The 25221-nt window shown below is 42.1% G+C and overlaps 2 protein-coding genes across 3 annotated transcripts; both read left to right on the top strand.

Moving 5' to 3' along the window:
- Positions 1 to 2127: 2127 nt before the first annotated feature.
- Positions 2128 to 13607, top strand: LOC311144196 (prominin-2-like; the record flags this gene model as incomplete). The annotated part of the gene is made up of 23 exons (XM_084180203.1): positions 2128 to 2356; positions 2695 to 2738; positions 3308 to 3519; positions 3650 to 3770; positions 3916 to 3979; positions 4099 to 4188; positions 5330 to 5514; positions 5740 to 5808; positions 5937 to 6000; positions 7590 to 7740; positions 9026 to 9184; positions 9485 to 9608; positions 9778 to 9920; positions 10101 to 10185; positions 10388 to 10534; positions 10654 to 10725; positions 10815 to 10904; positions 11101 to 11154; positions 11283 to 11363; positions 11621 to 11689; positions 12361 to 12450; positions 12623 to 12729; positions 13107 to 13607. 23 exons carry the CDS (start codon positions 2128 to 2130, stop codon positions 13243 to 13245), a joined length of 2589 nt encoding a protein of 862 aa, XP_084036329.1. The 3' UTR covers positions 13246 to 13607.
- An 861-nt stretch (positions 13608 to 14468) lies between these two features.
- LOC311144463 (cytotoxic granule associated RNA binding protein TIA1-like) lies at positions 14469 to 24897 on the top strand. 2 transcript variants are annotated; one of them, XM_084180488.1, is made up of 12 exons: positions 14469 to 14696; positions 15629 to 15725; positions 16298 to 16396; positions 17419 to 17473; positions 19960 to 20047; positions 20207 to 20282; positions 20435 to 20543; positions 20772 to 20867; positions 20958 to 21042; positions 21156 to 21297; positions 21435 to 21589; positions 23569 to 24897. In XM_084180488.1, the coding sequence occupies exons 1-12, from the start codon at positions 14662 to 14664 to the stop codon at positions 23705 to 23707; spliced, it is 1176 nt and encodes a 391-aa protein (XP_084036614.1). In that variant the 5' UTR covers positions 14469 to 14661; the 3' UTR covers positions 23708 to 24897. The 2 variants fall into 2 exon arrangements, with proteins under 2 accessions (XP_084036614.1, XP_084036615.1); XM_084180489.1 differs by having other exon boundaries at positions 14566 to 14696; positions 22492 to 24897.
- Positions 24898 to 25221: the final 324 nt, after the last annotated feature.

The raw sequence follows: 25221 nt of genomic DNA, 5'->3' as shown, positions 1-25221 counted from the left end.
GGCCAGGACGACTGTGCCTACACCTGACCAATGAACATTTTATTTCCCTAGACGTCACATGCTAAAATAAAATAAATCTTCAATTATAATGGCGCGTTAAAAACAATAATGGGAACAACTGAGACATAAACTGAACAAGTTCCACAGACATGTGACTAATAGAAATTTAATAATGTGTCCCTGAACAAAGGGGGGGTCAAAATCAAAAGGAACAGTCAGTATCTGGTGTGTCCACCAGCTGCATTAAGTTCTGCAGTGCATCTCCTCCTCATGGACTGCACCAGATGTTACCCCATTCTTCCACCAAGGCACCTGCAAGTTCCCGGACATTTCTGGGGGGAATGGCCCTAGCCCTCACCCTCCGATCCAACAGGTCCCAGACGTGCTCAATGGGATTGAGATCCGGGCTCTTCGCTGGCCATGGCAGAACACTGACATTCCTGTCTTGCAGGAAATTACGCACAGAACGAGCAGTATGGCTGGTGTTATTGTCATGCTGGAGGGTCATGTCAGGATGAGCCTGCAGGAAGGGTACCACATGAGGGAGGAGGATGTCTTCCCTGTAACGCACAGCGTTGAGATTGCCTGCAATGACAACAAGCTCAGTCCGATGATGCTGTGACACACCGCTCCAGACCATGACGGACCCTCCACCTCCAAATATAAACCCGCTCCAGAGTACAGGCCTCAGTGTAACGCTCATTCCTTCGACGATAAACGCGAATCCGACCATCACCCCTGGTGAGACAAAACCGTGACTCGTCAGTGAAGAGCACTTTTTGCCAGTCCTGTCTGGTCCAGCGACGGTGGGTTTGTGCCCATAGGCGACGTTGTTGCCGGTGATGTCTGGTGAGGACCTGCCTTACAACAGGCCTACAAGCCCTCAGTCCAGCCTCTCTCAGCCTATTGCGGACAGTCTGAGCACTGATGGAGGGATTGTGCATTCCTGGTGTAACTCGGGCAGTTGTTGTTGCCATCCTGTACCTGTCCCACAGGTGTGATGTTCGGATGTACCGATCCTGGGCAGGTGTTGTTACACGTGGTCTGCCACTGCGAGGACGATCAGCTGTCCGTCCTGTCTCCCTGTAGCGCTGTCTTACGCGTTTCACAGTACGGACATTGCAATTTATTGCCCTGGCCACATCTGCAGTCCTCATGCCTCCTTGCAGCATGCCTAAGGCACGTTCACGCAGATGTGCAGGGACCCTGGGCATCTTTCCTTTGGTGTTTTTCAGAGTCAGTAGAAAGGCCTCTTTAGTGTCCTAAATTTTCATAACTGTGACCTTAATTGCCTACCGTCTGTAAGCTGTTAGTGTCTTAACGACCGTTCCACAGGTGCATGTTCATTAATTGTTTATGGTTCATTGAACAAGCATGGGAAACAATGTTTAAACCCTTTACAATGAAGATCTGTGAAGTTATTTGGATTTTTGCGAATTATCTTTGAAAGACAGGGTCCTGAAAAAGGGACATTTATTTTTTTGCTGTGTTTATAATAAATTCAGTCAATCAATCAAATAGTGCTCCCCACCTCCGAATCCATTTAGCATTCCATGCTATGGATGTACTGGATGTGCTGTATTATAATGTCTATGGATTTATTGGCCAAATAAATCAACTCAGATGTTGCATTGTCATGTAACAAACAAACAAACACCTGTATAACTGGTTCTTAATCCCCTCCTACCGAAGGTATGCTTTTTTAGTGCCAAGCCCATCAAACACAATCACTCAGAGAAACTTAGAGGACGCATTGTTTCCATGTTTATGGAGGAATCTCTCTCTTCATTCAAATAAAGGTAATGTTAGATTTAAGTTATGCCAATTGACTGATAATAAGGGACTTTTCGTTAGGTAATTCTATTAAGCTAAATTAAGCTTGCAATTTTTTGGTCTTGGTATGTCAACGGATTTGTGTACTGCTGCACCACTATACAAACACTAAAGCTTAGAATAATTACAATAACTGATTAAAAACATAATCCTGATCTGAACAAAAACTACTACTACTACTACTACTATCATCATAATCATTCAAACACATTGTCACTGTCATCATCATTATTATGTTCATCATATGTTTGTGAATCTGTGACTCTCAGCAGGACATCAAATGTGTGATGAACCATGGGGCCGAGACGCTCTCATGGCGGTTGGCTGTGGATGTTCATGTTCCAACTGGGTGCTGCAGACTGCACTCACCACTGCCTCAGCAGCAGCAGTGACACACAACCTTTTATCCCCTTGACCCAAACTCCGACTTGGCAGGTGGAGAGCGATGGTGGTTGCCTGAAGCCCCTGTATAACTTTGCCAAGCTTTTCATTGAGGCAGTACAGCCAAATCCTTTCCCAGAAGGTAAGCAAGCAACATTGATGAGTTTTAATTTTACACTATCTTGCACAGGGAATTGGGGCAACCTTTTGATAGCCCAAATTCTTAAAACACACTGTGAGTTCGTTTCACTGTGAGTGACTTAATAGCTAATAGCTGTCCTACCTACTGAAAATTAATATGATGTTAACATCTGCTACTTCCCTTTATTGACCATGAAATTATACTACTTAGAAGACAGAAGTAAACAATTATTGTGACACAGAATCAATATAACAATGTCTAGATGTCCTATAAACTACCACTTTCTCTTGGCTTAGTACAACAACAAACAATGACACCTGTATGATTTCTATTTTCAGATATATTTACAGCTTTAAAGACTGAACAACTAGATATTCCACAGGTTTGTGCTTGTGTTTCCTATGGTCTGTCTCAATGGTGTTCCCTGACCTTTCTTCTGTCTTCCTGTTTCAGACATATACCTTATTATACCTACATGGACAAGAATGGTCTGCTATACCTTTACAATCATATCAGCTCAACAGATCATTTCATAACCTCTGTCCCACACTGGTAACATTACAGGTTAAAGAAGTGGTTTGTCTGCGATGCATGTTTTTTTTTGTTGTTGTTACTTTTATTATTTTGCAGACATTCTTATCCAGAGCAACTTACAGGAGCAATTAGGGTTAAGTGCCTTGCTCAAGGGCACATCGTCAGCCTTTTCACCTAGAGAGCTCTGGGATTTGAACCAGCAACCTTTCGGTTACTGGCCCGACCTCTTAACCGCTAGGCTACCTGCTGGTGAACCTGTCTCCTCTTACTCTAAGGGATCATTATCTCAATCAGATTTTCGCCAATTGATAACACCATTATGAACATTATGAAGTATTTGCTTTTTGAAATGTTCGTTGCTTATGATGTAATCTTGGTGGTTTTGTTCCGCAAAACTCCCCTCATTCCTCTCAACAGCTGGTTCGGTATGAGGCTGGATACTTAGTGTGCATGCTCTTGGCTGGACTTTACCTGCTCCTGATGCCAGTTGCTGGTGGAGTTCTTGCTTGGAGGCATTTCCATAGCAAGAAGGTAGAGGTGAGCGATACCCAGTCGTCAACATTATCATCACTCTACCATCAGGACATCGGTGTGGCAGCTTGCCTAGTTCTTGTCACCATTTTACTCCTGTAAGAAAGTATACACACGCACATACCCAAACATATTCATGTCATGCTGAAATTATATAATTACACTGTATGACTGTGTATAGGTGGATATTGTGTGAGGTGTGATTTCTTCCTTTGTATGTGTGTTTAGGACAGGGGTGATCCTGGCTTTCACCGTGAACAGCAGAGTCAGTGAGAACATGCACCTAGGCCTCTATCATGTAGAGACCAGCGCCAGGATCATGGAAGACTCTCTAACTTCAATTCCACAGGTCTGGCCGGCCACCATAACACATCATAACACTCCAACTTCCAGGAATTAGTTTTTTGATAGTTGGTTTATTCTGGGAATTAGCATTTCGGAAATATACAGTTGTAGCCCTAATGCACTCTCTTTGCTTACTCTTTTCTGTACAGAAAATTGAGGTCATTATGGAACAGTTCTCAATTCCCAAAGCAGAAATCTCAAAGGAAATAGATGGTAAATAAAGTTCATATGGTGTAGTTAGTTGATGTAGGGGTCTTACTTGATCTGTTTTTGAAATAAAATGAAGCCTATCTTTCAAAAAATGTAAGTATGTGGACAATCTGTACTTACAGATGCTGATGACATCATTGGTGCAACAATCATCTCCTTTTTCAACACTGATGTCGACAAAGCTCTCACAGACTTATCTGCCTCCATCAAAGGTGTGTTTCTGCATAGTTTCTTTGGTTCTCTACAATACACCTATTGTCTTTTGTCAGATAGAGTGACAAAATGCTGCCTACGGGAGCAGGTAAACCTGTACTTTACCTGCTTTTGAAGTTCTTGCTCTGAGGCATTTCCAGGTGAACAACACTCAGTCATCATCACTATACCATCAGGACATTGGGGTGGCAGCTTGTCTTGTTCTTTTCACCATTTTATTCCTGTAAGAAAGTATACACACACAGACATACACACACACATATCATATTCACATGCCAAATATTTTGCTGAAATGCATTGTCTTACGCCTGACGTACTATTGTGACAGATATGATTGGTAAATTCAGTTAAAATGTAAACCTGTTCGATGTATTGTAATGATGAGTTAGTAAATTCCAGGGAGTGCCATTGACTTGACTCTGGGATACTTTAGCTACTAAATTATGATCACAATTAGACAAGGTTATTAATTGTCTCTCATCCAGCGAAGATATCCGATTACATACACAAAACAACGTCCTGTGTCATGTCTTCTCAATAGACACAAAAACCAGGGTCTGTTTTCATAAAGCGCCTTTGAGTAGGAATGCTGATCTAGGATCAGTTTTTCCTTTTAGATCACAATGAATAAGAGGGGGAAACTGATCCTAGATCTCCTCTGAGACACTTTATGAAAACAGTGTCACGATCGTTGAGAGATGGGTCAGACCAAGGTGCAGCATGAAAAGCGTACATGTTTATTTAACTCAATAAACATAAAAACAAGAAACACCGTAACATGAGGTCCTCAGGCTATACACATACAAGCCTAACACAGAACAAGATCCCACAACTAAGGTAGGCAGCTGTCTCTGATTGGGAATCACACCCGGCCAAACATAGAAACAACACATCTAGATCCTAAACATAGAAATTCTAACATAGATCCTCACGCCCTGACCAAACCAACTAAAGACAACCAGCCTCTCACGGCCAGGGCGTGACAAACAGGCCATGGCCACCAGTCAAACTCAGTATCTGCCACCCAGTACTTAATCAGACATTGTTTCTAATGTTTTATTCAAGTACAGGATATGACTGAAACTCAGTGACTTTCATTTCCTTCCCCATGGGCCTGTGTGTCTCTCTGTATGGCCACAGATGCTATTGGAACCATTGAGAACCTGCAGCTGTATCAGACGACCAGGACAGACCTGCAGGCCAATCACACAATCCTACAGAATGGCATCCAGGGACTACAGAGCCGAGTGGAGAGTCTGGGGAAATGCCCCACCTGTGACTTCCCCGACCCTAGCAACCTGACTACTGTTGCTAACTACTACCTGGTATGAAAAATTGTACCCTTTTCCATATTTAGTGTAGTACTTTTTGAACAGGGCCCATTTGAACAGGGCATCCAACGTGTCTTTCTCCAATGTCGTTTTCTTGTCTGTCAAAACCAAGGATATGATGGAGATTGATTTTTTAAAATTACATTTTCCCAGTGTATGTTGTATAATATGTCTGATGTTGAATAATGTTACAGTGTCTATTTGTGTTTGTCATTGTAGATCCCCAGTGTGGATGACAAGCTGAATGATATGCCACCTGCATCCAGCCTCGCAGGCCTCGTTGAACAGGTGAGCATACAAACAGGATTCATTTAACGAAAATCAGAATGGAAATGTTGGCAAAACTATTCTTGATATGTTGTTGCATTGGACTGGATGAAATCAAACTGAAATAATGTTTATCGGCTGTCTTCTAGGGGAACCTAACCTTCTGTGCCATTCCACAAAAGTGCTCAGAGCAAGTGGCTCCCACAATAGCAGGTGAATTTGAAGACGGCCTTCTTGTTCTTCATCATTATTTGCTATATTTAATTATGTCTAATTTACATTTACATTTTAGTCATTTAGCAGACGCTCTTATCCAGAGCGACTTACAGTTAGTGAGTGCATACATTTTCAATGACCAAGTAAATGGCTGCAAGGCATGAATGTGCAATTTATTAAAACCAATTAACAATGACCTCTCTGTCGAGAATCCGGTGTATAAATAAACAGTGTAACAAAATCCAATGAACAGTAGTAGATACACTATATATACACAAGTATGTGGACACCCCTTCAAATTAGTGGATATGGCTATTTCAGCTGCACCCGTTGCTGACAGGTGTATAAAATCGAGCATGCTGCCATGCAATCTCCATAGACAAACATTGACAGTAGAATGGCCTTACTGAAGAGCTCAATGACTTTGAACGTGGCACCGTCATAGGATGCCACCTTTCCAACAAGTCAGTTTGTAAAATGTCTGCCCTGCTAGAGCTGCCCCGGTATTGTGAAGTGGAAACGTCTAGGAGCAACAACGGCTCAGCCGCAAAGTGGTAGGCCACACAAGCTCACAGAACAGGATCGCCGAATGCTGAAGTGCGTAGTGCTTAAAAATCGTCTGTCCTCGGTTGCAACACTCACTACCGAGTTCCAAACTGCCTCTGGAAGCAACGTCAGCACAAGAACTGTTCATTGGTAGCTTCATGAAATGGGTTTCCATGGCCGAGCAGCCGCACACAAGCCTAAGATCACCATGCGCAATGCCAAGCGTCGGCTGGAGTAGTGTAAAGCTCGCCACCATTGAACTCTGGAGCAGTGGAAACGCGTTCTCTGGAGTGATGAATCACGCTTCACCATCTGGCAGTCCAACGGACGAAACTGGGTTTGGCGGATGCCAGGAGAATGCTACTGCCCCAATGCATGGTGCCAACTGTAAAGTTTGGTGGAGGAGGTATAATGGTCTGGGGCTGTTTTTCATGGTTCGGCCTAGGCCCGTTAGTTCCAGTGAAGGAAAATCTTAACGTTACAGCATACAATGACATTCTAGATGATTCTGTGCTTCCAACTTGGCAACAGTTTGGGGAAGGATGACAATGCCCCTGTGCACAAAGTGAGGTCCATACAGAAATGGTTTGTCAAGATTGGTGTCGTAGAACTGGACTGGCCTGCACAGAGCCCTAACCTCAACCCCATCGAACACCTTTGGGATTAATAGGAACGCTGACTGCAAGCTGAGCCTAATCGCCCAACATCAGTGCCCGACCTCACTAATGCTCTTGTGGCTGAATGGAAGCAATGTTCCAACATCTAGTGGAAAGCCTTCCCTGAAGAGTGGAGGGTGTTATAGAACCAAAGGGGGAACCAACTCCAAATTAATGCCCATGATTTTGGAATGAGATGTTCACGAGCAGGTGTTCACATACTTTTGGTAATGTAGTGTATATTAGAATGTGCTATGTGAAGAATCTCTCTTTGTCTCTCTCTCTGTCTCGCTCTCTCTTTCTCTCTCTCTCTCTCTCTCTCCTTCTCTCCTTGTCATTACTCTATTTATTAAACCCCCTGTCCTCTGTGCCTGGTTGACGTAGCTCTCATGTCTGAGCTGAATGAAACCCAAGAGGAGTTGCTGAACACCAGCCATAGGTTCCCCTCGCTGGAGTCTCTCACTGAAGCTGTGTCTGACTGTAAAACCACCGTGAGACGCTTTGCAGAGCCAGTAGATTACTACGACTTTGTCAGGTAACATTATTGATGAGTCCCAACTGGTACCCTCCCAAATGGCACCCTATTTCCTATATAGTGCACTACTTTTGACCAGGGCCCACAGGGATAGGGCTCTGGTCAAAAGTATTGCACTATGTAGGGGATAAGGTGCCATTTGTGACACAGCCTATGACTATCATGGAATATTTATCACCAGAGATCAGCAGCATTAGTTCCAGTGCTTAGGTTTTTTGTAACTGGTTATTCAGACAAATCACGTTGTGGTGTTAGAATCTTTCAAATTTCTGAAGGGTAAGGGACATTTGGCCCATAGACTTGTCCGTAACTTGCAAAGAGAAAGGGTGGAGCTCTTCATTCCGGTTCCGATCCTCGTTCTATCGCTCCGTATGGACCCACAATTTAATCGAGCATCTGACCAATTACGCAATACTTTAGTTCTGGGTTAACCGAGATTAGTCACTTGTTAAAGGCCAAGTGCAGTCAAATACAATTTGACTTTATCGACACTATGAGGTTGGAATAATCTGTGAAATTGTGAAAATTATGGTAATGTCATTTTAGTGTAAGAGCTGTTTGAAAAGACCACCTGAAATGTAAACTTGTTTTGCATGGGTGGGGTTTTGGACTGCCTAGCAACATCACCAAGCAGTAGGAAGTGAATAGACAAATAACAAAGACCTCTCTGCCAATAACAGCTAGTTTTCAGGTTACATATCCCTCCCATTAGGCTCTTCCCATTCGGCTCCTCCAATTAGGGCCTTCACTTAGACCACTCCCAGACAGTCCTAGCAAATGTCTTGCTAGCGAAATAGCTTTTTGCTAAGAAGGAGCTATTTTTGTTTCTTTTTGACCATTTTAATTGAAAACAATCACAGTAAGGTACTTAATTGTTACCTAAAATGATTTGATATTGAGAAGAATAAAAACTACATTGGACCTTTAATGCTAAGGTGTCATGCCATACAGATACAGAAGCCCAATGCACCTGTCTAACCTCATTACAGGCATGGTTCCCTTAGCAGTCAGTAGCTTAGGCATATATCAGTGTATTGTAAACTCTTTTCCATGTGACTGATAAGGTATTTTGATTATCTCTGTCACTTACAGTATCTCAAGACATACAAAAACAATTTTGATAGTGTTTACCCAGAGACTTATGTATGCATATGTCCCCCTTGTCTTCCCCTATAGGGTCACACATATTTTTCATCATTTATAAAATAATGACATGTTTAAATACTTTTTGCTGAAAGACATTGATGTGGATTGATGCCAGTGTGCTCTCTGGCACCCTCTTCAGGTGGGCAGTGTCATTGACACTCTGCATGGTGATGCTGGTCATAGTGGTTCTGATGGTTGCTGCTCTCTCTCTGGGACTCCCTGTGCTCTTCTACCCTACGATTTACTCCACATACCCAGATGCTCGACTGGAACACACAGCAATTGGCCTGTTCAGAGCGTAAGTGAAGTATACCTGATTTAGAATATCATGGCCCATATTAATAAAACGCCAAAGAGCAGGAGTGCTGATGCAGGATCAAGTGAAGTCCACCCTGTCCATGTAATCGTATTCATTGTGGTGTTAAAGGAAAAACTGATCCTAGATAAGCTTTCCTTATCTGAGAGGCTTTAAGAATACCTGCATCTTCTCACAGGTTACAGATCCAGTCCTGTCCTCTTCTGACATGGACCTGTTTTCTCCTGACGGTATTGATTGTGTTTTTCTTTAATGATGTTGTTTTCTGTCATCATTCCACAGAGCTGTGGTGGTGACCTTCATGTTCTCCTGGCTCTTCATCCTCCTGGTCTGTGTTATGTTGTTTTTCGGGGGGAATGCCCACACCCTGGGCTGCCAGAGCTGGACCAATGGACAGATCTTTGGGGTCAGTGAGGGCCCCTATGGAGCTAATGGGAAATATATGTGCATAGGGAATAATCTGTGTGTACACAGCTATTGTAAAAAAACGTATACTTATAAACATAAGTAAATGAATACATGCACAACACAACTCATTCAAATGATTCTCTCCCCCGCTGTCGTTTCTATCACAGTTCTTAGACCAGCAGAATTATCTTTTCAGCAGCCTAAACAACACCAGTCAAAGCTTCAACACCAGTCAAAGCCTCAACACCAGTCAAAGCCCCAATATCAAAGAGACCCACCAAATTCAGCCCAGCACCTCAGCAATATACCAGTGAGCTCTCAATTGCTGCTCTAAGATCATCTGTCCTTGTATGTGTTACTGCCCCACACATTCCACAATGATGCTCAGTCACAATCACAGTGTCTCAGACCGTTAAACTAGATTACAGCTTTTGTACACTCTGTTTCTGGGTTTACTCATACACACCTCTGTCTGTGCTCTTTGTTTCAGTGGCTGTAAGAGAGGACAGTCATTGTTCCAAAGCATGCACATGGAGCAGCTCTTTGATCTGGAGGACTTCCTCAATGCCAGCAAGGTGTTTCTCAATATGCCATCTTGTCATATTTCATTTGTTTTCTGTTCTTTCAAAAATCACCCTGTGTGTCTAAGGTACTGTTACTTCTGTACCTTTGATTACAGTATATTTACATTTTCCAATGGCATAAAATAAATGATACTGTCTGTGCCAGTTATTTAATATGTGCCTGGGTGGGTGTTTCTCCTCTCATTTGTTGTAGTACTTGGATGGATTCAATGAGACTGCTCAGAATCTGTCAGTCAGCCTGGATGGCTTGAAACTGCTACCTGACAATGGCAGACAGGCCCTGCTGAGCTTCAAACAGTGTGGGATAGACAGCATCAACTACGATGAGCTATTACTGCTGGTATACACAGGAGTAGCAAATTGTGTGTGTGTGTGTGTGTGTATATATGTGTGTGTGTGTGTGCATGTCAGAAAGCTGCATATTTATGTTGTCCATTTATCAATTTATTGTCTCTGTAGCTAAGCACACCAGTTGTGAAGACAGACCTTGGAGTATTTGCCGATGAACTGGATAAGAAGGCAGAACTTCCTGTAAGTCTCTCTTGGTTTAGGTAAAAAAGAAACCCCATAGCACAATGGACCATGTAAGTTGCAATTCATGTTTATTTTCTTCACATCAGGCAAATGCTGGAATTAAGGAAGATTTGAAAAAAGAGGCCGAAACAACCAGGCATCTGAGCACCATCGTTAAGCAACAGCAGACAAATGCAGTGAGTTTTATTTTGACATTTATTTTCATCCCAAACACAAACTTTTATATGCATCAATGTTCCACAACAAAATAAGCATGTAGAAATTGTAGCTCTAAGTAGATTTTTTTCCAGGACAAATTATTATTTAGACTCGCTCAGTCCATACATTGCAAAGTATTTTATTGCCTAAAATGTTCATCTTTTCACTACTTAGGCAAAGATGAGCCAAAGTGTGAGTGCTTTGAAGATTATCAGCACAGTCTACAAGGTAGAGTACTGTCACTGTCTGAAGATGATCCCTTTGAGATAAAATAACCACTGAGTTGTGTGTGTGTGTTAATGTGATTATTTGAGTGTGGTGATCCATCCCTTAACAACTCATTTTCCTCACACTAGGCTAATATAGACAAAACTCTGGAAAGTTTGACCCAGACAGAAGTGGCACTCTACAACCAGGTTCCTTACATTGTGGGAAATGTAAGACCAAATTACATTATTTTCCATGATTCATTATGCACTTGGTCAAGGACTACATTATAATGAATTGTATAGAGGAGAGTTGAACGTAGAGTAGCTCTAGGGCGTTATGTGCGGCATGTTACCACACATAACACCCTGGACCAGAGCTAAATGTAGAGCTGCTCTTAGAAGTTATGATGAATGACACTGCCAAAACTTTTTCAGGGGTCATAGTTATAATGGTTCTAGACTGAGGTGGGTTTTTTCTATGGCAGGTGTCTCACTGTACCATGGAGAAAGGAGCACAATCCCTGCTTCGGTACCTAGATTGGGTCCGTCATGCAGTAAGTACTGTACTAATATGCCATAGAATTACACAGAGATAATAATAGCCCTTAGCAACACTGTCACACTGCAGTTCTCACTCTGTGTAAACCAGAATGGGTACTTTGGGTAGGTAATTGCTCATGTCACTGTTTTACTATAATCATGTTTTCTAAATGTACATCATTGTGATGGTGTTGATGTACAGGACTGTGCAGTTATTACTAGCACAACACGTCATACAGAAAGAATTTCACTGCCAGACACCATGTTGCTGCCTCTGAGCATTACATTCGGATACCGTTATCCAATAATCTCTCCCCAAAGTGTGTGCAATAGTAAGGTGAAAAGGACAGTTGTTCCTATGCCATGATTCTTGAAACAGTGGAATGTTCTCCATAATGTCATGCTGGTAGGGTGTCAATAGACGTGAGGACATCCCATGTGTTTGGTTTTAAAGAGGGTACATTGAGTAAGTGACATGACAAGAAACATATTGCTTTGATGGATTGGTTATCATAGCTTCTTTCATCGCCATACAACAGCTGTCAATGTACACACGTACAGTAGCCTACATAAAGGACACAAAACATCAGCATATATTATATAATTGTTCTATGCACATTAGTCTCTATGGAGAACAATAGACTAGACGTACTCGATATTTGACACTGTATTTTCCCATTTACAGATCTTATATAAGGTCCTGGATTGCCGTTGGCTTGCTGTGTCACTGGACAATGTGTATACAGCAGTCTGTCTCAATGTGATTGATCCATTGGTGAGCGTTTTCCCTATTGCAATATCCCAAACATACAAGATGTCATCTGATCTCTCCCTCCCTCCCCCTTCCTTTCTTTTTCTCTTTCTCTTCCAATCCATCTGAGCATGTTACTCGTCTCTGTCTGTCTGTCTCTCTTCATCTCTATGTTTTTGTCTCTCTCTGCATGAAGAATGCATTCTGGCTGTGTCTGGGATGGTGTTGTGCATTCCTGGTCCCTGGAGTGATATTCAGCATCTATACAGCCAGGCGATTGAAGCCAGAGCCCACCTTCATTAGGTGAGAGAACCTTGCTCAGAACACTGATACAATGTCCTCCTCATATTACTAGAATGAATAGAACTAGAATAGAACTCATTCTAGTTTTGTGGTACTCCTTTCGACTCAATGTATGAGTAGTGCCCATGTTAACCTACCTGCATTGCATGGGCGCCTAGCAATTATCTACTGTCTTTATTGGCTCCCACTGAATTGCATCATGAGACAAATCTCTAACCATGTTTGCTCGTACTTTGTGCTATAATACTAGTCTGGTTGACACCAGCTCTAGCGCGCGGTGTAGTCACGTGGGTTGCGCGTCAGCCAGGCTACTACAATATAATACACCTTGCTGTATAAATGTCGTTTTAATCATATATTGCCCTTCATATCTGCAGTAAGGATACATTCATCCTGCCTGAGAAGAAGACAGAGAATATGAAATGCCATACAGAGAAAGCTGCATCCAACAACTACATGACCTTAGAAGAAATCCATGAGAGCTGCATGGTTTCTGAATACATCAAAAGCAAATAAAATTGAAGACTATGACACTTGAATTTAAATGCAAAAAAAGTATGATAATATGTTGAAATCAAAATGTTGGAGTTACCCCGATATGGAATCTAATCTTGTCGATTATAATAATAATTTGTGTAACAACTACTGACATCCTAACGTTAGTTGTGGTATCTATCTTTTTGTGGTCTCAGGTATCTATTCTTATTTAATCTGGGCTAGCCAGCCTATATATTTAATCTGAAGCATATGCCTATTTAATCTAAAACAAAGGCCTATTTAATCTGATAAATAGGCCTATTCGTTCCTATTCGTTTTTTCTACAACGTTTTTATAATGAATAAAAAACGAAGACATGTGTAATAAATAATTGAATTACTAAAATCATATCTTGTATTTTATCAGTATTATCACTGTATTTCTCTTTCATGTCATTAGCGCCGCTGGTGTAATGGTATCATGGAAGATTCCCATTCTTTCGACCCGGGTTCGATTCCCGGGCGGCGCATCGTTTTTGATGATTTCTTTGTTCTCGCCAAATTCCAAATCAAAAAGTATTGTGAAGAAACAAAAATATGTATTGAGTAATATATCCACCATCATCTATGTGGTTGCTTTCATCTCGCATGAGCGCGAACCAGAGATTTCTAAAGGTCCAATTTAACCCACCCTGGCCCCACTCTCCAAGGGTGTCTCAAGAGGAGTTTGGATATGCAAAAAACACATTTCCAATTCACACTTGTATATGTATGTGAAATAAGACAAATATAAGCACCCACCAAATTATTATTGTAGAACTATTGCGGTGTAGCTCAGTTGGTAGGGCATGGCGTTTGCAACGCCAGGGTTGTGGGTTCGATTCCCACGGGGGACCAGTATGAAAATGTATGTACTCACTAACTGTAAATCGCTCTGGATAAGAGCGTCTGCTAAATGACTAAAATGTAAATCTGGAAAAATGTCAACCATAATCTCTGATGCTAACGTTAGCTACAATGTTGCCGGCTGTGATCAGTCACGTGAGTTTCCCAGATGTGTTTTATTTTTTGTTCCTCACCAGTGTCTTGTCATGTCACTTAAAAGGTCGTCATTATAAAACTCAAGATTACAAGCAGATATGGTTTCGAAATAGTGCTTTTACTGACGCCTGCCGCTGAAGTGTGTACCAAATTATTTGGTCCATTCATTGCGCATGCGACCGTGGACATCCGCTTTGATTTTCCGCCATCTTCCATTCGGTTGTGCATCCATTGTTCATACAAGCTAATGACGGCTGGTTTGCACAGTCAGCGACAGGTGATTTGTGCCCCTTTTTATAACAACTTCTGTAAGTCTACATGAACATTATCAGAAAGTCACATATTTAGAAAGTGCGTGTGTATCCCTCAACATACCATACACGGATTACTCACGCAGGGCGCGACCTACGAAAACATGATGATGATGGACGACGAACAGCCCAAAACCCTGTAAGTAACTAACGCGGGCTAGCTAGCCAAATCAGTTCAGTAGCTAGCTACTTTAAATGTGACTATAATAAAGTATGTTCCAGCATTTAAAAACGTCCATGTACTCATGTCTTGTTGTCTGTCACTATTGAAGCAGAAAGTTGGTGTAAATCAATCAAGCCAGTCCATGGCTCGAGCCTTGTCAGAACACATAGTTGGCTAACTAGCTACTGTTAGCTAGTTGCTCGTTCACTTTCGCCGAAACGAAAACTAGCTATAGTTAGCTAACCGCCTATAGTTAGTTAACGTCTCAATACTTTAGCTAGGTATATATCGTTCTAACCAGCTAACTACTAGCTAGTTACATGATATCGTTTTGGTTCACATGTACATTGCAGAAATTCAAACTAGGTAGATATTAAGCTAGCTACTGTTACATTTACCGCCTGTCTTGTCAAAGCAACAAACATTGGCTAACTTTCAGCTAGCTAACGTTGGTGTGGCAATTATGCAGAGACAGACGTGTCACTCATTTGGGCCCTGAAGTTAGCCAATTTGCCCAGGATTACATTTGATCGGTAACTAAAAGTATGTTATGGACTTATTGAGTTTAATATGATAGCTAGCTGGCTAAACATTCAAATAACATCCCCATATTCCAACAAGCAAGGAACGCCGCGAGGCCCAACTCCAAGCGTCATGCAATGCATGCCTTTCTACCGGCTACTGGGGATGATAGCCACGTCAACGACAGTCAGTTTTTTTGGGACGGCAAGAAGTTGCTTTAAAAAAAATGCGTCACGCAAGTGTTAGATAAGGTTAGCTAACTAAATTACTTAACTGTCTACTGTTTTAGCTAATAGTAAGTGCAGCAGTGCACCCAACATTTTGCTTCCCTGGATGAAGTAGCTAAACTTCCTAGTCACATGTGCTTGTCTTTCCCTCTACTCCAGGTATGTAGGGAACCTGTCCAGGGATGTCACTGAGCCCCTCATCCTACAGGTTTTCACACAGATCGGCCCCTGCAAGAGCTGTAAAATGATTTTTGATGTGAGTATCCCCGGGTCCTGGACCCAAGAGAGATTTTGTATGATGTTATCCATCGACAGTTCTTTATTGTCAATGGTGATGGTACCTGTCTAATGAGAACATGTGGCTAATGTTGTTGACAGAGCATGCTTTGGATTCAATGAGTGCGGTTACATGCACACAATAATGCAATTATTGTGGATAATTGGATTAATACAATAGTTCGATTAAAACGTTTACATGCTTTGCAAGAATAACGATTTCCCTAATAATCCTGTTTACATGGACACGTCTGAAATCAGGCAACCTTTAGGCACAAATAAACGTTCAACCACAGCAACCATGTTATTTTTGGGATGCATATTTGTATGTGAAAACTTCTAAGACTCATACATTCAGTTGTTCCGAACACACTTTACTCGCTCTAAAGAGGGAGGCTTACTTTGATTTTGACCTTAGGCTGATTTAAGATAAGCAGAGCAAGGTGTTTAAATGACTATTGCATAATCTGCCTACTGCCATGATCAGTTTAATATTGAGTTATTAGTGTGCATGTAAACATACTCATTGTAACTCTTGTTGTTCTCTTACAGACTGCAGGCAATGACCCATATTGCTTTGTGGAGTTCTATGAACACAGGCATGCTGCTGCTTCGCTGTCTGCCATGAATGGACGTAAAATTATGGGTAAGGTAAGCTATCGTATCTACAGGCTGAGTTGGAATGGGTGAGTTGTGGTGGCAGAAGTTTGAGCAACCAGTAGGCTAAAATTATGAGAGGATTAGCTGAGTCAGGCAGCGAATTTCTTACCAAAGTTGAAATGGCAAAGTTATGAATGGATTTGCTTTGTAAAATGAGTGGCTTATTCCGACTCCCGGTCCAACAGGTAAGTACTTTGATTCCCCAGATTAAATGAGACTGATAGATGTGGGATCTGATTCCAAATATAGGCCTAACCACCACAGTTGGTTCCAATGCTGACCACCAGGCATGTCCGTGTATAATATCTATGATCCTATTGCTCCAAATATGGAGTAGGTTAGTTCTGTTGTATGGACATCAAGTGCATTCTGTCTTAGTGGTTGATTTAATATATATTAGAGATTAAAAGATATGTTCTTGACCATCGCTGTTTTCTTTTACAAAACCACTCCCTATGCTAATAACCCCTAAATCTTTATTTTGAAGGGAAATGGGCCCTTTCCTTATCCAAAGTAATCCTTGGTAGCTGTGCATTACATTGTCCTTGGCAACAGCCTACAGACCCTTTTAACAAGTGTCTGCTTATTTTATTCACCCACCCCCAACTAAAACAATTTCTGTACCTTTTCCAGACCCACAGCTTCACAATACATAGGGCCTAACCTCAGCAGAAATATATATTCAGTGCAAATTATTTTATCCTCAACAGGTAATGAAGGACCGTTTGAGGAGTAATACAAGTTGATAATGTGACTGGTTTGTTAGTCCTTTTGTTACTTGGACCTTTTACTCAGTAGTTTATAGTCCACTTGTTTATGGAGTGCTCAGTTGTTCCATGTTCTGTTCTCTGCTCGTCACGGCATTCAGAGATTCACATTGTGTGTTTGGTCAGGTGGCTTATTTGTTTCACACAGACGGCACCACAGAAACTGAGGTAGTAATATAGCCTACTGTATCTAAATTATATAAACATATGTGGCCTGTTCTCTCTCCTCTTGCTCTCTCTCTCTAGGAGGTTAAAGTCAACTGGGCCACAACGCCAAGCAGTCAGAAAAAAGACACGAGCAGTAAGTGCCCAGCTACCTTATCAGTCAGTTCCGTAGAAAAGTAGTGAGGTTTCCTCAGCGAATGTGGTCTTCCACACCATAGAGAGATAACTATATCTCTATATGGGCAACTCCACTCAAACAGAATGACGCTGAGACTCAGGTTTTTCACTTTAAAATATATGTCAAACAAAAACCAATGATTGCAAAGTTAAACAAACCATACAACTCTATGCACAAGGACTACTTTTAACAATTTCCACTGAACATTTTACAAAAACACATTTACTTGAAGAACAGTGCAGATGCAAAGTTTGGTAAGATAATTACGATTTGTGCTGTTTGTTTTGTCATTCTGTTACCAAACTTTGCATCTGAACTGTTCTTCAAGTAAATGTGTTTTAGAAAAAAATTCTGTGATCATTGTTAAAAGTAGTATCAGAGAGTTGTATGGCTTGTTTAACTTTGCAATCATTGCAGAATGTGGCAGGGCAGGGCTTGAAAACTATTATAGACTACAAAGGGAAGCACAGCCGCGAGCCTCCCAGTGACACAAGCCTACCAGACGAGCTAAATCACTTCTATGCTCGCTTCGAGGCAAGCAACACTGAAGCATGCATGAGAGCATCAGCTGTTCCGGATGACTATATGATCACTGTCCGTAGCCGATGTGAGTAAGACTTTTAAGCAGGTCAACATTCACATTCACAGACCGATTAGCAGGATGTGTACTTCGAGCAAGTGTCTTCACTGATATTTTCAACATGTCCCTGACTGAGTCTGTAATACCAACATGTTTCAAGCAGACCACCATAGACCCCGTACCCAAGGACACTAAGATAACCTGCCTAAATGACTACCGACCCGTAGCACTCACGTCTGTAGCCATGAAGTGCTTTGAAAAGCTGGTCATGGCTCACATCAACACTATTATCCCAGAAACCCTAGACCCACTCCAATTTGCATACCGCCCCAACAGATCCACATATGATGTAATCTCTATTGCACTCCACACTGCCCTTTCCCACCTGGACAAGAGGAACACCTACGTGAGAATGCTATTCATTGACTACAGCTCAGCGTTCAACACCACATTGCCCTCAAAGCTCATCACTAAGCTAAGGACCCAGGGATTAAACACCTCCCTCTGCAACTGGATCCTGGACTTCCTGATGGGCCGCCCCCAGGTGGTAAGGGTAGGTAACAACACATCTGCCACGCTGATCCTCAACACGGGGGCCCTCAGGGTTGCGTGCTCAGTCCCCTCCTGTGCTCCCTGTTCACCCATGACTGCATGGCCAGGCACGACTCCAACACCATCATTAAGTTTTCCGACGACACAACAGTGGTAGGCCTGATCACCGACAACGATGAGACAGCCTATAGGGAGGAGGTCAGAGACCTGGCCGTGTGGTGCCAGGATAACACCCTTTCCCTCAACGTGATCAAGACAAAGGAGATGATTGTGGACTACAGGAACAAAAAAAAGAGGACTGAGCACGCCCCCATTCTCATCTATGGCGCTGTAGTGGAACAGGTTGAGAGCTTCAAGTTCCTTGGTGTCCACATCACCAACAAACTATCATGGTCCAAACACACCAAGACAGTCGTGAAGAGGGCACGACAAAGCCTATTCCCCCTCAGGAGACTGAAAAGATTTGGCATGGGTCCTCAGATCCTCAAAAAGTTATACAGCTGCACCATCGAGAGCATCTTGACTGGTTGCATCACCGCCTGGTATTGCAACTGCTCGGCCTCCGACCGCAAGGCACTACAGAGGGTAGTGCGTACGGCCCAGTACATCACTGGGGCCAAGCTTCTTCCCATCCAGGACCTCTATACCAGGCGGTGTCAGAGGAAGGCCCTAAAAATTATCAGACTCCAGCCACCCAAGTCATAGACTGTTCTCTCTGCTACTGCACGGCAAGCTGTACCGGAGCGCCAAGTCTAGGTCCAAAAGGCTTCTACCCCCAAGCCGTAAGACTCCAGAACAGCTTATTATGGCTACCCGGACAATTTGCATTGCCCCCCCACCCCACCCAATCCCCTTCTTTTAAGCTGCTGCTACTCTGTTTATTATTTATGCATAGTCACTTTAACTCTACCCACATGTACATATTACCTCAATTTTCTCGACTAACTGGTGCCCCCGCACATTGACTCTGTACCGTTACCCCCTGTATATAGCCTCCCTACTGTTATTTTATTTTACTGCTGCAAATTATTTTATTTTTTACTTAACACTTTTTATTTTATTTTCTTAACTGCATTGTTGGTTAAGGGCTTGTAAGTAAGCATTTCACTGTAATGTCTACACCTGTTGTATTCGGCGCATGTGGCAAATACAATTTGATTTATTGTCTTTTGTTTGACACACATTTTTAAAGTGAAAAATCAGAGTTTCCGCATCATTCTGTTACTGTGGAATTGCTCATATCTCTCGATTTCTTCAATGTTCTGCATCCATCAAGGAGTCACAATTGTCATCTCTCCTGTCCTTGCAACAGATCATTTCCATGTCTTTGTCGGAGACCTCAGCCCCGAAATCACCACAGATGATGTCAAAGCTGCCTTCGGCCCATTTGGGAGGATATCGTAAGTACCTTACAAACATTCACGTCTATCTGCTCTATCACAGGGTTACATTGGATAGTTTAAAAATCCTAAATAGTAATTGGTGTGATATCAGACAGTAGTTTCTTTACATGGTCACATTACTCCTTCTTATTGAGTGAATGGTGTGTTTCTCCTAAGGGATGCTCGCGTGGTCAAAGATATTGCCACAGGGAAATCTAAAGGCTATGGCTTTGTCTCTTTCTTCAACAAGTGGGTAAGTGTTTATAGATGGATGGAATCATGGGGGGGAGGGGATTAGTCATAACTCATAACGGAAGGGGTTCCTGTAAATGTAGTCAACATTATCCTTTGGTATTTGGATGTGTAGATGGGTCATATGATTAATTTCTCTGTTGCTACCCACAGGATGCAGAGAATGCCATTCAGCAGATGGGTGGCCAATGGCTAGGCGGCAGACAGATCAGGACCAACTGGGCCACTAGAAAACCCCCAGCCCCTAAAACCACCTATGAAAGTGAGTCCAAGCAAGATGGGGATTGGTTTCCAGCGCATTTGCCATTGAGAAGAATGTTAGATTTTTATCTTACAACTATATTCTCAATTGTATCTTCTCACACTGGTTGAGTTCAGAGGAAAATGTCATACGTTTTACTCCATTGTGTGGTCAATGGAGTCCCTAGGATCCTCTTATTTTGTTGAATGGCAATGTATATATTCACTTTAATTCTCCTGTTCCCAATAGCCAACACCAAGCACCTGGCCTTTGATGAGGTAGTGAACCAGTCCAGCCCCAGTAACTGCACTGTTTACTGTGGAGGAGTCAGCACCGGTCTAACAGGTTAGTAGTCTGTCATTCAACTTGTCACTTTCTATTGTGTGTGTGTGAGAGAGAATCAGGTCTTTGACATGCCTCCCTCCTGTTTTCTAGAACAATTGATGAGACAGACCTTCTCCCCCTTTGGACAAATCATGGAAATCCGTGTGTTCCCAGACAAAGGATATTCCTTTGTGAGGTATGCCATGAGATCAAACATCACTAAACTTCTGACAAAGACTTGGTATCATTGAAATACAAATTTCTGCATATGTTTCTCAGTACCTATCTTTTGACTCCTCCTCTTTTCAGGTTTAACTCTCACGAGGGAGCAGCCCATGCCATTGTGTCTGTGAATGGGACTTCGTTAGAGGGACATATGGTGAAGTGTTACTGGGGTAAAGAGACCCCGGACATGATGAGCCCTATGCAGCAGGTTCAGCAAGTTCCCCAGGTATGAAGCAAGAGCCAGAGGCTTCTCCTCATCGGCACAGCTTATATACACACACACACACACAGCTTACACACACCACACACGCATGCATGCACAGGCACACACACTCTTACACTGTTGTCCTCTCTCCCCTGCAGCAGAACAAAGTGGGCTTTGCAGCCCAGCCCTACGGCCAGTATGCCCAGTGGTATGGCAACGCCCAGCAGATTGGCCAGTACGTCCCCAACGGGTGGCAGGTACCCACCTATGGGGTTTACGGCCAGGCCCAGGCCTGGAACCAGCAGGGTTTTCAGTAAGTACACAAGGACATCTGCAGGGCTCCCCTCCCCTCCTCCAGCAACAAGGGCTGCAGCTGAATGTCTGAGTGTCCTCGGCTGGGCTTCCCAAGGACAGTTAGGCTCCAGCCCAGTCGCCTGCAGCTCTGGCCAGGGGAAGGAAGGAGCCAAAGATGTCCTACAACCTTCACCCTCGCCACCATATCCAGCTTATGAGGACATAGACAAAAAACGCATTTAAAAATATATATAATTGAAGATTTAATTTGTGATTTATTGGTCAAGATAACAGCATTTTCATCCTTTTTTTCCATCTGAGTTTTATCCTTTTTTGAAATAAAAAGAGCATTAATGAATGCCCTTTTTGGCCTTCCAAAATGGCTGCTATGCTGGGTCTAATTGGACTTGTCCCTAGATGTGAGTGTCCGCTCAATGAAGTACATTGTCCTAGACAGTGAGGAAACTGGGATTGTTGAATACACAGAAAGGGACCTGCTGCCCTTCCCTCGGAAGCTTTTCACAGCGCAGAGGGACATCTTATTGTGCACGTGTTGCATCCACGTTATTTCTTTTTTTAAGTGCCATGTCATCTCTTTTGTTACTTCATGCACACTTTTGTTTTTACTCTATAAACTTTCATTTGCCCTCCAAATTTGTTGTATATGATTTTTTCTCCTGAAGAGTTAAAGGACATTGCTACTTGAAATGGGATGTTGTATGAATTTGTATTGGTAGATTAAAGTTACATTTGAAATAAAGCTAGTCATTTGCTTGTTTTAAATTGATAGAATGGGTTTGACAGCTGCATAAGACAACAATCATGTTTTAACTGCTCTTATAACAGGAGAAACATTGGTAATGAGTTTACCACAGCAGTTATGAAAAATTATTTTTTTGTTCTTGTTTTTCTCTAATTTAGCGAACCAAAGAATGGAGTAACTTGGAATAATTTGCTGAAAAGCTGAAATCCTAAGTCTTACTGTTTTGGAAATAGAAATTGCATAGTAACTTGTATGTAAATGTCCAATTTGTCTATTGGACACACAGAGTCTGAAAATATTCTTATGAGGACATAGTAGGCTACCTAGAAAAATAGTTAAGCAATAATGCCTGAGAACCTGGGAATTATCGTATGACAACTCCCGACAAGGGCTGTTCTGAGTCCCGAGACTGTTTAAATCCTAAAATATATCTCAACCTGAGCTACAGGTTCTTCTAACTCTTACTACATTGAGCTCATCAGTCACTGTCGCCAATACCTGATGTGCTGACCGTTCAAATGTTAACTTTTCCATGCAGGTATTTGTTGCATAATGGATGTTGCTAAAGATTTTTTATCAGGAAAAAGTCATGAATGGAGTTTTGCCATGAAACGGTCACATTTCTGTTATTCATTTGCAGTGTTACAGGATTCAGGGAAAAATTGTGAAATTCAACACCAAGGCCAAATTTAAATGCAGCTAGTCCCGCTTCAGCTGCTATCTGCAACATTGACACATTTCAGCAGCTTTGGGTGGGATACGAGGAGTCAAGACACATGCATACATATTATTTTATGGGAAGATACACAACAGTCGATCATGACTAATTTAATACACTGAGCCTATGCTCTGTCTGCATGCCCACACTCCCACAAATACCATCCTTCGCCCTGTTGCCCTTTTCAATCTGAAATCCCTTTCTCGCTTTCCCTACCATATTCTCTGCTGTCTTAGTTTTGCGCTGATCCTCTGACACCCTGACCCTCATGTTCTCTCACATCCTCTCCTCAGCTGGTGCTTGCTCAGTTTATTTGGTGTATGTGTGTGTGCTTTCTGGGTGAGTCCCAAATGGCTCCCTATATAGTGCACTACTTTCTACCAGAGCCCTATGGGCCCTGGACAAAAGTAGTGCACTATAAAGGGAATAGGGTTCCATTTGTGATGAAACCGGTCTTGCCCCTGTCGCCTCTTCTCTAACCTGCTGGCGTTTTTTTCTCTCTTTCCCCTGTTTGCAGTCACTTACCGGCCAGTGCTGGGTGGACAGGCGTGAGTGCCCTCAGTAATGGTGGGGTTATGGAAGCTACACAGGGATTGAATGGGAGTATGCTAGCAAACCAGGCCAGTATGGGAGCCACAGGATACCCCACACACTGATTGGGTGGGGGATCAACTCTTTACTGGCTACTGGAGCACCACAGGGATCTGTGGTATATCCCCTCCACTTGTGGCAGACTAAGACTTGTTGGTACATGGAATTTGAAAGGGAAGTTGACCTCTACTAAAGCCCATGAAACTGATTTCATGGGAGGTTAAGGGGAGCCATGGAGGACTGGAATAAACCACACAGGTATTATGCTGCCCTTGTGTTAGACGGACTGTACATGGCCAGTGCGGTACCATTTTAAATTTACTGTAAATTAATATAACTTAAGGAGGGACTTGAGTGTCTCAAACCCATTTTCATAAGGACTCTTGAACAGTCAAAGTAAATTGCTTGTGAATTTTTAAGATTAATAAGCCATTTTAGAGTTTGATGCAATGAATCATGTAAAAAGTAATGGACCTTCACCTTTTTTTGTTTGAGGTAATAAAATGGATAACTTTTTTTCTCGCATTTTGTTTTCAATTCAACCAATTGCAGGGATAGATGCCACTTCTTTCTTTCTGTAAGGGCAGACAAATATTGCACAGTATTCTCTTGTATTTTTACAAATTTGATTTCCAATAGGTTTCTTTTTGCATTCCACCTTTCCTCTTTGTTTCTTTTGGATGGCCTCAAAACATTTGCTTAATTTGTAAATAACCTTACCTTGATTTCAAGCTGTATAAAGGAAAATGCAAATGTTCACGAAGGGAGCTTGCTTTGCTTTCTTTGTCTTTGTTTTGATAACTGAAGAAATTAAACATTGTTAGTAGTAGCATTATCAAATGCATATCCATAGTAACTGGCACAGAGATACATGTACTTCCAGGAAGGGAAAAGAAAGCATTGCTATGCAGTGTAAAAATGAACACAATTTTGACTTTGAATAGTAATTCTGTGCATAAATTTGAGTTTTCTGCCATTTTCTATGAAGTAAGATCTGTATTATTTATGGAAAAACCTGAATGAATCAGAAATGTGCACTGTCGCCCCTTGGACATGTATTAATACCAGAGGGACCAGACCCATTGTGTTGATTTTAACGGGCACAATATCATTAAAGATTAGACAGTGCCTACAGATATTTTCAGACCTTTAGTTTTGAAAAGTGTTATACTCTGGGGTTTGATAATGTTTCTGCTACTGTAATAACCAATGTGTTCTTGCTTTGTCCAATTAAAATGCTGATGTGCATAAACCATTTTCTGTGTCCTGTGTGATTAGTGAAGATTGGAAAATATTCAAACAAGTATTCCAAGTGCCTATAAAAGTTGGTATTATAGGAGAGATTGAAGTGAGATATGATAATTACAACCAAATCACACATTGAGGGGTGTAAGGGGCATGGGGAACAAACAAGTTGAATATTTGCCACGTTTTGTTGTTGTGGTTATTGTAGTTGTACCACAGAACAAGGAGCCAGATGTTTCACCAGATGTATAAATCTGAAGCATCCGGTTGGAATTTCCACTCCCCACCAAACATGGTTAGGAGAGAGAGCCAATGATTTGGGTTTATATGTAAC

This window comes from Coregonus lavaretus (assembly GCF_964263955.1).
Source record: "Coregonus lavaretus genome assembly, chromosome: 17".
NCBI classification, from domain to species: domain Eukaryota; kingdom Metazoa; phylum Chordata; class Actinopteri; order Salmoniformes; family Salmonidae; genus Coregonus; species Coregonus lavaretus.
Note: the sequence above shows the minus strand (reverse complement) of the source record. Positions and strands in the feature narration are given on the sequence as shown.

Coding starts and splice junctions, on each gene's coding strand:
- LOC311144463 (XM_084180488.1), top strand. CDS start 14,662: ATGATGATGATGGACGACGAACAGCCCAAAACCCT. Junction 15,726..16,297: donor GCTGTAAAATGATTTTTGAT/GTGAGTATCCCC, acceptor GTTCTCTTACAG/ACTGCAGGCAATGACCCATA. Junction 20,544..20,771: donor CCCTAAAACCACCTATGAAA/GTGAGTCCAAGC, acceptor TGTTCCCAATAG/CCAACACCAAGCACCTGGCC.